At 36.1% G+C, this 12,635-nt stretch overlaps 1 protein-coding gene across 3 annotated transcripts in view; it reads left to right on the forward strand.

Moving 5' to 3' along the window:
• The first annotated feature begins 396 nt into the window (after nt 1-396).
• FAM184A (family with sequence similarity 184 member A) overlaps nt 397-12,635 on the forward strand; it is a 61,259-nt gene continuing 49,020 nt past the window's right edge. For 2 of the 3 annotated variants that reach the window (XM_062570930.1, XM_062570931.1), the window contains exons 1-4: nt 412-1,065; nt 3,369-3,504; nt 8,069-8,250; nt 8,952-9,149. In XM_062570930.1, coding sequence (XP_062426914.1) covers nt 412-1,065; nt 3,369-3,504; nt 8,069-8,250; nt 8,952-9,149 — 1,170 coding nt within the window. Of the gene's footprint in view, nt 1,066-3,368; nt 3,505-8,068; nt 8,251-8,951; nt 9,150-12,635 lie in introns of all 3 variants that reach the window. The other variant, XM_062570929.1, reaches the window with a different exon arrangement.

A 12,635-nucleotide genomic window follows, 5' to 3' on the forward strand; every position in this document is an offset into this window, starting at 1 on the left:
TTAAAAAGCATAAAAATCCCATTCCTCAAAATATTTAAAAGCTATTGTAATTATTAATACAGAGTTTGTGCAGTCACATTCATAAGACTATTTAGTGCCTTATATCATAAAAACATGCTAAATTGTCAAAATGACATTCTTAATGCCTTTTTTTTGGTTTAGTAGAAAAACAATGCCTTTACTTAATATAACATTGTTTCATATTTGTAGGTAATATATGCTTTGAACACTAAAAATGATGAGCATGAAGCTGCTATCCAAGCCCTCAAGGATGCTCATGAAGAAGAAATTCAGCAAATTCTTGCAGAAACCAGAGAGAAGATCTTGCAGTATAAAAGTAAAGTTGCAGAAGAAATGGATCTTAAGAGAAAGATCCAGGTTTTAGAAGAGTCACTGGAAGATCATAAAAAGATGAAACATCAGGCCTTGACGGAATTTGAAGCCTATAAGGATAGAGTTGAAGACATGCAGCTTTGTGCAGAAGCTCAGCATGTCCAACGTGTAGTGACTATGTCAAGAGAAGTAGAAGAGATTAGAAAGAAATTTGAGGAAAGATTACGGAGTTTCATACAGTTGCAAGTGCAGTATGAGAAGGATAAGCGCTCAGCTCTGGAAGACTTGAGGGCTGCACATAGACTTGAGATTCAAGAGCTTCTGAAGACTCAGCAGAGTCAGAATGCTACGTTAAGTAAGGGGCAAGAAAAGCTAGAGGAACTGCATAGACTGGAGCTGGAAGACTTAAACAGTAAAGTTGAAGAGTTAAGACTAGAAAGAAAAAAACTCATTGAGGACTATGAAGGCAAACTCAGCAAAGCTCAGTCCTTTTATGAACATGAACTTGATTCTCTGAAAAGATCTCAGCTTTTTACAGCTGAAAGCCTGCATGCTTGTAAAGAAAAAGAAGTGGAGCTAAGAAAAGAGTTTCAGAACCAAGAAAGTATTCTACGGAAGAACCTGGGAAAACTTAAAACTGAATTGCAAATGGTCCAAGATGAAGCTGCCAGTCTACGGGAAAAATGTCAGAAACTTCAGGTAGCTCTTGGTACAGCAGAAAACAATGTACAGGTGAGATTGATATGTTATTTCCAAGACTCACTGTGGGTTTTTTTTTCCCTGTACCTTTAAAGGCTGGCTTTCTGAAAGGCTGATAGCGCCAACTGATTTTAGCGTGTGAACTTTAATCTTCTGTCACTTCTACTTGGTTATCATCCACTTTTTAGTTACTTAGTTGGGCAATTCTTTGGTATGCTCAGACTGAATTAACACTTCTTTGTATTCCATTGGAATCTAGAAGCTCCTACCTCCTTGCTTAGCGAAAGTCTCCTTCTGTTGAGCTAAATACGAATGGAACTTAGTTGTTCCAGTCTTACTGTCCAATCTGCAGTCAGTAGAATACTCCATGTTGCTAACTGGGTAACAGCCAAAAAATGCTGAGAAACACCTTTGCATCAAGTCTCCACATTAATTCATCTCAAAAAAGGAGAGAAAAAGAAAAAAAAAGATTTGAGGGGAATGAGGTTGTTGGTGACAGGTACCATTTGAGATGTTGTACTGGTTAAATCAAACACTTGATAGAGAAGCTGAGAAACTGCTTATCTAAACTGGACAGTTTATTGCAGAAATGTTCACACAAGTGGAACTGAGTACAGTGAATATTCTGATTTTAATGTTTGCCTGGCCTACCAGATCGGTTATTTCATCTTGTTGCTGCAGTTTTATTTGTGGAGGTCATTAGTGGCTGCTTTGCTAAAACAGGATTGGTTTTGTTAAGAAAAGTAAATCTGTGGAAGGCCAAAAAAAAAAAAAAAAAAAAACCCACTTTGTGAATGTTATAACCTATAACCTTATTTTTAATACAAACCTTAATTTAAGGTTTCACAAGCAATAATTGAGACCCTGTGCACATTTTTGATATTATGTTCACATTGGTTTTGATATTAAAGTTTCAAGGTAAGTCCTGTCCCAGAAATGCAAAGACTGGACTTATTTTTCTGGCCATTAAAAAAAAAGTACTGTGTATACTGGGCCTGAGGAAAAAGATTCTGTGAAATACTGTTTGCTTTTTGGTAGCTTTTTTGAGGACTCAAGAGCAATAATCTCTGTAGAGGAGCTTAAGTATCTGATAATCTTACAAACCAGAGAGGACAAGAGTCTTTTGTACTTGTAATAGCTCTCAAATGACAAAGCTAGAAGTGCAATAATTATGATGGCTATAGAAATTTTGGAAATATCTGGTGCTTTATTGCATAGTGCTGAGATGGACCATCAGCTTTTCTCATTTACAGTCTGATTCCAGCTCACCTTCTGGACTATTCTGTCATCTTCTTGTGCATAGATTAGAGGCTATAGGGAAAGAAGACAGCTGCCTTTGATATATCAGATGTTGAATTTAGATGCTCTTTTTCCAACTTTCGAAGGACAAGTCCTTTTCCAACTCTAAATAATTAAGTAAGCAGAACTCTTGCCTTTCAGTTGACTGCATTGAGGAGGTGAGTTTCTAGGATGCTGCAGGGAAGAAGAGGAATCCTACTGTATCTCAAACGTTCCTGCAGTGAAGGCTGCTCTTGGCTCTAAAAAGGAAGAGTCTAGTCTAATAGTATTCACAGCAGAATATAAAGTGAGGTCCTACTCTAACCTAGATGAGTTGGTAAAAGAAGTACTATCACCATTTTTGGTGCCCATGTTATATTATACTTCCTTTGCAGTGTTCCCCCAAGCCCCCTTTTTTTGCTTTAGTTTCTGGAATGACCATTTGCTATTCCTGTAGCTTGAATGATGAGCGGTCTAGTTTTCCTTTTCAAAGAACGCATTCTTTTTTCCCTTCCTGGATGGCTGGAAATACATTATCATTATGCCACCACAGAGTAGTGGTACAGGTGACTTAAATTATGAATATGTTCTTATGTAATTGCATAGCCTCATATAATGCATCTTCATGTGAAGCTTGATTCGTGCTAGTAGTAAAAACAGCTGCAATTAAGGACAACAAATACTGCTGTCCTTTTTCAGGACAGCAATGTGCTTTTCAATGTAAGGCATTCTGAGAAATCAGATACTACATTTCTCAAATTATTCCGCAAAATCTATGGACCTGTGTTACCTTTTTTATATTGTCACACTTTTTTCACACTCTTCATGAATGCATCTTTATCTTGCCATATATCCAGTATGTTATAATGTTTCAGCAGTATTTTTGGAAAAATACAAAATATAAAATGAATACTATGGTAATTTTATGAAGTTTCAGTTTGTGTATAAATAAAATTGGTTTGCTCAAAGGTCTGTTTTGTACATTTTAACTTAATGTTCATTGAACTTAAAACATGATTCTGTATAATGTTAACAAGCGTTATATTATGCTTCTTTAGGTTCTTCAAAAACAACTAGATGATGTGAAGGAGGAGGAGATATCATTGTTAAGCAAACACAAAGAAGTGGAAAGTGAGCTAGCAGCTGCTAGGGAACGCTTACAGCAGCAGGCCACTGATCTTGTTCTCAAAGCCAGTATGTATGTCAGTAACTTAATCTGGAAATGAGCTTTCGTGTATTAATTCACAAAATTACTAGTGTCTCCTTCTGTTGTTAACCTTGTGCAGATTTGGAGTGCCTAAGAAGTGTTTAAGACTGTGCATAGAAGTTTTGAACAAGTTCTTTAACTGTCTTGATACTGCATGCACTGTATTTAAGATTCTTTTTTGTGTGCTTATTTGTACAAGTGTTCTACTTTAGATGCCCTGTGCATATCACATTCTCAGTCCTGGGAATTTCAATACTTTAACTCTACTTAAGGGTACAGGATGCTTCTGCCCTACTTCTGTTTGTTCTCTACATTCCCATTATTTAGATTGAAACATGTGCTTCCTCTTTCTCTGTCCTCTTTCAGCTGCCTTTTTGCTTGAAGGAAGAGCTTTATTTCTCTGCTTAGAATGCATTTTTTTCCTTTACACAAAAATGTAAATATACACTTTATATAAAAAGTATAAAATACTTTACAGAGTATTTTGAAATACTTTCAGCTCACCAGTTAATAAGTTGTTGGGGTTTTCTTTATAGCTAGTTTCTTGACTTCTGTATGCTTGCTGGCATGTGGGAAAGCATAAGAAATGATATAAAACTTGGTTGAAGACTTCTTTTTATTTAATTTTTTCTTCTATCTCATTGGCATTGTCTGTCTAGCAAACTAAACAGTGGTAGGACTTGGGCTATATGGTAGGACTTGGGCTATATGTGAGAACTAAGTAAACTATATTGTAGCAGGTCTGTAGACTTAAAATAGTCCTTCCACCCTGTTCAGCTAGACTTCTCACAGAAATAACTGATTATTTTTTCAGAAGCTAACACAAGCCAGGGACTCTTCCCAAAAGTCAGTTTGGATGAGGTCACCTTTCTTTGAAGGCTGGAATGTTTCCAGACTGTTCCGGTTGGCCTCAGGGCCAGAAAATACTCCCTGGCATTAACTTGCTAATATTAATGTAGTTTACTGTCATAGATGGCAGCCCTTAAACTGTGTATGTGAAGGTAGCATGTCTCAAGGCTTTATTTCTGTCACTCAAATAATAAAGCAGTCCCTACAGATGAACTGAGCATGTCTGCTGCCTGGAAGAGCTTCATGCTTAGAAACAGTGGAATATATGAGCTAGCTAAGGTAAGGACTAGGAATAGTCTATGCTGTGTGTTTAGGTAATACAGAGGGTAAGTCGGGATCGAAGACTTCAAGTCCTACTGGATGCAAATAGCTAAAAGTAAGGTCTTTCCTGTGAAGAGAACTCATCGGGGATCTCTGGTGTTAGTCTGATCTTCCTATAAACTAACATCTGAGTCACTCATTGTACACTTTCCAGCTGAGATCCTCTGAAAAAACTGTTTTCATCCACTCCTTCACCCCTCCTGTTTCTTTTCCTAGGCAGGAACATAGGAATTACTCGGCACTTTGCCCCATATTTAGGGGAAATGAACTTAAGTATCCAGTCCATTCTCCAGTATTACTAGTGGCATAGAGTTAGCCAAACTATCAGACCAGTACTGGTCTCCTCTTGCATTGATCTCGCTAGCTATACCAGAAATTCGATGTGGTCATGCTGTTGCTGACCTGTCAGTGACTGTCAGTGGTCCATCTTTGCTTTACAGCACCTCATTGCGCAGCAGGAGCCCTGCTTTTAGTAGTGTCACCAAGCCATTATTTGTCGAGGGAGGTGATCCTGCCCCTCTACTCAGCCCTGGTGAGGCCTCATCTTGAGTCCTGTGTCCAGTTATGGGCCCTCCAGGACAAGAGAGGCCTGGAACTACTGGAGAGAGTCCAGCGTAGGGCTACGAAGATGATCAGAGGGCTGGAGCATCTGCCCTATGAGGAACGGCTGTGAGAGCTGGGCCTGTTGAGCGTGGGGAAGAGAAGACTGAGGGGGGATCTTATCAATGTGTACAAGTACCTGAAGGGAGGGTGTCAAGGGGACGGGGCCAAACTCTTTTCAGTTGTCCCCTGTGACAGGACAAGAGGCAATGGGCAGAAATTGAAGCACAGGAAGTTTCGCCTGACCGTGAGGGGGAATTTCTTCCCTGTGAGAGTGACGGAGCCCTGGACCAGGTTGCCCAGAGAGGTTGTGGAGTCTCCTTCTGTGGAGATCTTCAAGGCCCGCCTGGATGCAAGCTTGTGCCATGTGCTCTAGGTGACTGTGCTTGAGCAGGGAGGTTGGACTAGATGATCTCCAGAGGTCCCTTCCAGCCTTACTGATTCTGTGATTCAATGGAGATAATCAGTTACTTGCTTGTTTAGAAACTGCTTCTGACATCAGCTCACACCTAGGAGTCAAAAAGCCTATCCCAAAGAACTGTAGGAATCAAACTTATTAGTGAAAGAAAAAGATTACTGAAAGGTTAAAACATTGTCCTTTACTGCATTGCATGGCATGCACTATGCCTGTTATAAGAAGCTAATGTATTTTTTTGTATTCATCTTGATTTCAAACTTGAAAGGGAATTGCTGTGTTTCCTGACCTCTGTGCACCGTATGAGCAATGAGAGGCCTATGTAGTATGTTCGTATTGCTAAGACAAAAGCTCTAGATTAGTGTGTATATGTGCTTACAATAAAACACACGCATGCATAATACTTCACGAGAAACTTCAGATTCTTATATGGCTATTCTCCTTATTCTGTACTTAAAATCGGGATTGTGGGAAAATGTGTGTATGTATATATATGTGTGTGTGTGTGTATATATATATAAACTCTCCTGAAGTGGTCATTTTTGAAATGTTAAGGAAGTTAGATCTATTACTTATCAAAAGCTTTTTTTTTCCTCTTCAATTTTTAATTTTCCCAAAGACAACAATAAAACGATTCTTGGAGTTCTTCAGGGCTAAATAGAATTGGAGAGATGCATTGTTTATGAAAATATAAGTAATTTTGAAGTATTTTTAGTGGCAAAATTCAAAACCTGTTCTGACAATTGCATCTAGCCATGTTTTTAATAGACTTTGTAGTAAGAATTAAGTGATATTTAGTCAAAATGCACTTTTCTATTAAGTTGACTTGAGATGAAAATCTTTTCTAGAAATCATTTCCTCTGTGAAACTATTTAACAAAACAGTGTGAATGGATAGTAGATGGACTCCATGCTTTCAACCTGAGTGTCAGAATGGTGTCTTCTATCTCACTTCTAAAGTACTGACTGTGTTTATTACCTATTAAAGTTTTCGAGTGTTAATGTCTGTCTTGCTCCCATGTTTCCAGAGCTACTTTAATTGCTCTTTTCAGGACTATTGCACTGGATGCATCAGTTATACACCTCTGTTTGAACTTTCCTCATAGCAGCTCTTGTAGAAATATTTTTGAATATTCTACTATTCTTCACATCAAAATATCTACAGATAATGGAGGCTAAAAAGGTTTCCTCTTTGGCACTTTCCTTGTTTTAACTCTAGATGGAAATGAATCAGGAGCCAGAGTGGTTCTGTCTTGTGAGAAACACTGACACAAAGTTCATTTCCTTAGTTTTTTCTAACTTTTTTTTTTTTTTTAAAAAAAGTCCTTTTATTTAAACTCATGTCTTCTGTTGCTTTGAAGTTGCAGGCTGTAATAAAATGGAGAGGGAGGGAAAGTAACTCCTAGGAGCTGTGACTACAACAGTAAACTTGCTCTGAATAAATAATACTGATTCAGATAGATCTTCTCTAATTCTTATGACTGCTTTCTTTATGTGAAACATTTAAGGATCTCCTCTGTACGATCCTTAAAAGTCTGTTTAACCACCACATTAATTTATAACATGTTAGTTTGTAAAAGGCATGTTTCAAAGATGCATCTAATCAAAGATCTGCTGTTTCTGAAAGGGCTAATGTCTGTTTCAATGTGGAACACCAGTTGAGCTAAGGCCCGTATTTTGTCTTTCAGTTAAGCCAACCTAACAACAATTGTATACTCTTTTCCAAAGAAGGCCTCTATGCCTTCTTAAATATTCACAAAACTTCAGTAGTTTCGCTGTGCTAGTTACCTTAGTAGGATTCTTTTCCAGAATTCATATATAAATTAAGCAAAGTGAGGCAAAAATTTCAGAAGTCATGAACTTTTTTTTTTTTTTTTTTTTTTTTTTTTTTTAACACCAGAGATAATAACAATGAAGGATGTATTATTACATTGTCTGGTTTGGTAGGTTTTTATATGATGATACTACAAGTAAGCTTCTATCCTACAGGGATTTATATCATACTTTCATGCAGGGATGAGTTCTTCAAAATAGGTTATGCTGCTCATATTCTTGCCTACCTCTACTTTCTCTTGGAGACCAATTTGCAGCTTTGAACAGGAAAAAATAAATAAATAAATAAAAAACACTAAAGGAGTCTCAGCACCAAGCCCTCTACTATTTCTGGATATTTTAGAGTAAAACTAAAAAAGAAAGAAGAAGAGAGGAAGGTAAGCATCTCACTGAAGATGATGGAGATCCATATGAAAGCTTCTACTAAGGCTATATTTCCAGAAATGCCTGAAGTATTAGTGTGTACTTTGTTTCACATAACTTCAATTACATGAGACAAATGCTGTGAGGTTTAAAGAGTTGTTTTGTTTTTAGGTCACATTGGGATGCTTCAGGCTACTCAAATGACTCAAGAAGTTACAATCAGAGATTTGGAATCAGAAAAGTCTAGACTGAAAGAAAAACTATCCCAACTGGAAGAGGAAAGAAACTTACTACAAAGCAAAACACAGAGCCTGGATGAGCGACAAAGGCAGCAGATTTTGGCACTGGAGAAGGTTAAACAACTTACTGACTTTAAATGAGTAAAAATAGAAGACTTAGAATTCTAAGTGGAAATTTGAATGTGTTTTAAGTCTGAAGTAACTAGAGTAGGAACAGTAGTAATATGTTCCAAGTGTACCTCATGTAGCATCACAGAATGACTAATATAAATTGAGTATGGTAGGTCTGGTGTTAACTGTTTCAATTGAAGGGAAGGCTGAGGGAAGACAAGGTAGATGTTACTGAAACTATTTGCAGCATCTTTTAAACGATTTCACTCAAATTATGATGTGCTTAGATATCTAGTCTCTGAAGTGTCTCAGTAGGAAGAAAGATGAAATGGTCAAAGAAAAACGAAAAAGCAATATTTTGAAAATGCACTGAATATGTTTGAACTGAAATTTTCAGCAGGTTTAGTACCTGTTGGCTATTACCACAGAGTAAATAGAGCAAGATATATTTTAATAATAGATCTAATATCTAATGCACAGATATACTGAAGCTACTTTTCTGGTTGTTGAATGATTTAGATAAATCGGGCAAACACTCCTCACTATATTTTACATCTACAAATATTAACTCTTGTATATATTATCAGTAAACTTTCTCTGTTTTTTTCCTCTTATAGGAATGGAGTTTGGATCTTTTACCTTTTATTAGAAATAATTTAGATCTGAGATAAAAGGTTAAAAATTATTTTGCCTGTTTTTTATAGAAAGTAAATGAAGCAAGGGAGACGCAACGGGAATATTATGAGAAGGAACTGGTGAAATTGCAGGCAAGGTTAGAAGGAGAGGCTACTCAGTTAAAGGAGGCTCATTCTAAGACCTTAGAAGAACTGGCATGGAAACACCATACTGCAATTGAGGCTGCTCACACTAATGCTAACAAGGATAAGAAGAAACTACAGATGGTAGGTCTTTTTTCTTGAATAGTAAAATATGTTCTGGAAAGAAAATGGTAAAATTTGAACCTTGTGCTGGATCGTTTTTGTTGTATGGCAAGTTTCAGTTGGACCTATATGCAACTTTGAGCCTTTCTGAAGACGCTGTAAGACTTACTCTATTTAAATTCAGTAATGGTTGAGGGGAAAAAAAGAACATTTGTACTCTTATTTGCTGGCATAGAGAGAAGAGATTATTAAACTCAGTACAGCTTCCTTTGCAGTGAAGACTACTACTTTTGAGCTTAGTAGGTATTTTTTTTTTCAGTCTTTGTAACCCATATTCAGGATGGTGGTTTTGTAGCTCAAGGTCAATTCTGCTGAAGGAGCTGAAAGATTATGTTACTCTAATATTTATTTAAAATTTTCATAAACAATTCAGAAGTTCAGAAAGGTAGTATCTTAGTACTTTCTGCATATTCAGGAGGAAGCAACAGCTGTACATAGTTGCATAGTTTTACAATACAAGTTATGTATCAATGATAAATCTACCTTTAAAGGGAATCCTGAAAATGGTAGGCCAGCTTTGTGAAGCAAGAAAGCCTTTTCTTTGTTGTGATACATGAGAGGACTAATTTTGGAATATTGTTTCTTATTCTGATTGTGTATACATTATACACAAAATCTGCTGCATACAGTAGATACAGGATAAGTACTAATTGTTTAATTCATGCTTTTGCTATGCTCCTCTGGTGGGTAGCCTCTTGGAATATACCAAGAAATGTAGTAATAGCCAGTGATGAGCCAGTAATAGCCATCTTAGACTTTTTTTTAATTTTTATTTATTATAGTGTTGCTTTTTAAAAAATTTATTTGGAATAAATCATGAGAGTTTTTAATGTCTTTCAAGAATAAAAATAGCTCTCAGAGAAAATAATAGAAAAATCAGATGCATGCATTTTGTGTGTGTGAGACTTTTAGTGTACTTGGTACAATAAGCCTCCCTTTAAGGGTTTCTGGGAATATTTTTCTTTCAGCTCTCAGCCAATACATTCTTAGGATAAAATGGGCAGTTAATGTCACAAGTAGTGCCCTATTCTCTCTCTCTCTTTCAACTTCTATTTTGTGCAATTAAGCTACTTTGTTAGCTTTAGTATCCTTTCTTTCTGAAGGACCGCAAGCTTCCACCTACTCCCAGTTTGATCTGCAGTTAGCCGTTTCAGAGGGTTTTTTCGTGACTCTTTCTGTTGCAGTAAATTGTAAAGATCCGTTGACTTGCTCAGGCGTTGCAAAAAGTCTTGCTTCTGGAACTGAGCATGTACTACTTTATTCCACTTTTTACAGGAAGTGTTACGTATTTGGATTTAGATGAAGTATGTATCATACAAGTTTCAACTTCCTACCTGGAAGTTCCAAACCATTTCAGAACAATAATATGAAATATTTTGTTTGCAAAATATAACATGGGAACTTTGATATTGCGTACTGTGGTTTTTTTCTCCTCAAAAATATTAAACTAAACTTCAGTGAAAGTTTAAATGTTTTGCAAACTTCTGTTGATATCTGTGGAAGTACTTTTTCTTACAGAAATAGTTTGTTGAGGTTTCAACCTCAATTTATTTAGCTCTTCCAATAAAATCCCTTATGGTATCCCATAGGTGAAGAATGGTGCTCTGTGCACACTTTTCAGTGACAATGTTCTGTTGATTCATTTAAGCTTCTTGATCCTATCTTTTCTTTCAACCGAGCGGTGTGCATTACCTGTTCAATAGTACAGTGCTAGTGAGGAAGTGACTTTCCTCTTGCCTAGAAAAATAAGCATACATTTAACATAAGGTCTTAGTTCCTAGGAAGGAGATAAAGTTCAGTTTTGTTTTAACAAGAAGAACTCTTGTTTATTTTGTACAATATTTATTGTATATTGTATTTATTACAAACTCTTGGTGCATATTTCTTCCCAGACTTTGTAATTCTAGAGCTCCTTTTTCTTGAGTTATTCCTACCACAGTCAATTTGTGATTGGCTGCAATGTCTGAAAAAATGCAGTTTACAGAAGAAGAAGGGAGAAAAAAAAAAAAAAAAAAAACAGCCCTCTCCACCTTCAAATACACACACATGCGCAGACAAAGCCAAACCCCTCATGTTACCCTCATGTACTGTCTACAGAGACCTTGGAATCTTGAAAGATGCTTCTTCAAAGTCACTGGAGCCTAAGTCAGGACTGTATTTTATTAAATGAATTGTGTAAATCCTGTGTAACCAGAGCTTTTTATGGTTGCCAATAAGAAACATTTCATCTATGGTATTTATGGTAGTCATTTCACAGTCATTATTAAAGACCAGAAAAAATATATAGTACTAAGAAAATCTAGAAGTTTCTCTGTCTAAAAAAACATTATGCTCAGGCAGCTTCCGCCTTTGAGCTTTTTACTTTGATGCATGACATCTGTATTTTTTCTTCTTGAGCTTTCATAAAAGCAATATAAAGTTACTTTAACAACTTGATTAGAGTTTTAAAAATTAAATGCATGAACAGAAAAGGAAAGAAAAGCATGATAGTTGTTCAGAACTTTACTTTGTCTTCATGTTGGTCCAAAGTTCTCAGTCTTTACTCTTTTACAAAAGAAAACTTATATGTAGAAACATATGTTGTAGGTTCAGTAAACAAATACTTATCTATAGAAAAAATATTTTTAACTGTAATAATTTAGTTTTCCATCCTTCCTTAAGAAAGGTGAAATGAATTATTCATAGTAAAATGTGCAAGTAATTCTCTGTGCTACTCCAAGCAGTACTGATTAGTGTAAATTGGTCCTGAAGTATGGGGAACTCAAATGAATAGAAAATTCCTATTTGTGTGGTCTTGAGCACTAGCTTTAACTTTTGAAATCTTATTAGTGAGTTCTACACATCAGGGAGCATTGAGGAAAAATCTAGAATGGGTCAGAGAGCAAGAGAATAACCTCATTAAGTACTGAAACTGCTCTCACTCTGAGGGTTTTCCATTTGAAGAAAGTCAAATGCAGAAGAAGCAGTGTCCCTTGTACTTAACAAAATATTCACCACTGAACCATTTCTTTGTCATCAAGTTTTGAAGTAAAAACTTACCCCTTCTTTTTAGTCCAATAAAAATCTTTTGCTTATTTGTAATATCTTTTTACTGCCTGAAAAGCAGATTGTCTTCCAGTTGAGGTAGTTCATATTTCAAATTGGTTGAACATGGTGTTTATAAATACGTGTTTAATTTGGTCTTGTACAGCAACAGGAAGAAATCTGCTAGTGTAAATTATTGATATGAAATGTAAGGCATGAACATTAAGTGGATACAAAAGTAAAAAGTGTGATAAACGCATTATGAAAAAAGGATGGTCCAGGTTAAAGTTTTACTTTCTTGTTCTGGTGTGGAGTAATTATCTGTATAGAACCTTCCAATGTACTTTTAATTCAAGTATTTGAACATTATGGGAATAATATCATTGGAATATGAACAGATACAGTACCACTTTGAGGTTACAG

Source organism: Rhea pennata, chromosome 3 (assembly GCF_028389875.1).
Source record: "Rhea pennata isolate bPtePen1 chromosome 3, bPtePen1.pri, whole genome shotgun sequence".
NCBI classification, from domain to species: domain Eukaryota; kingdom Metazoa; phylum Chordata; class Aves; order Rheiformes; family Rheidae; genus Rhea; species Rhea pennata.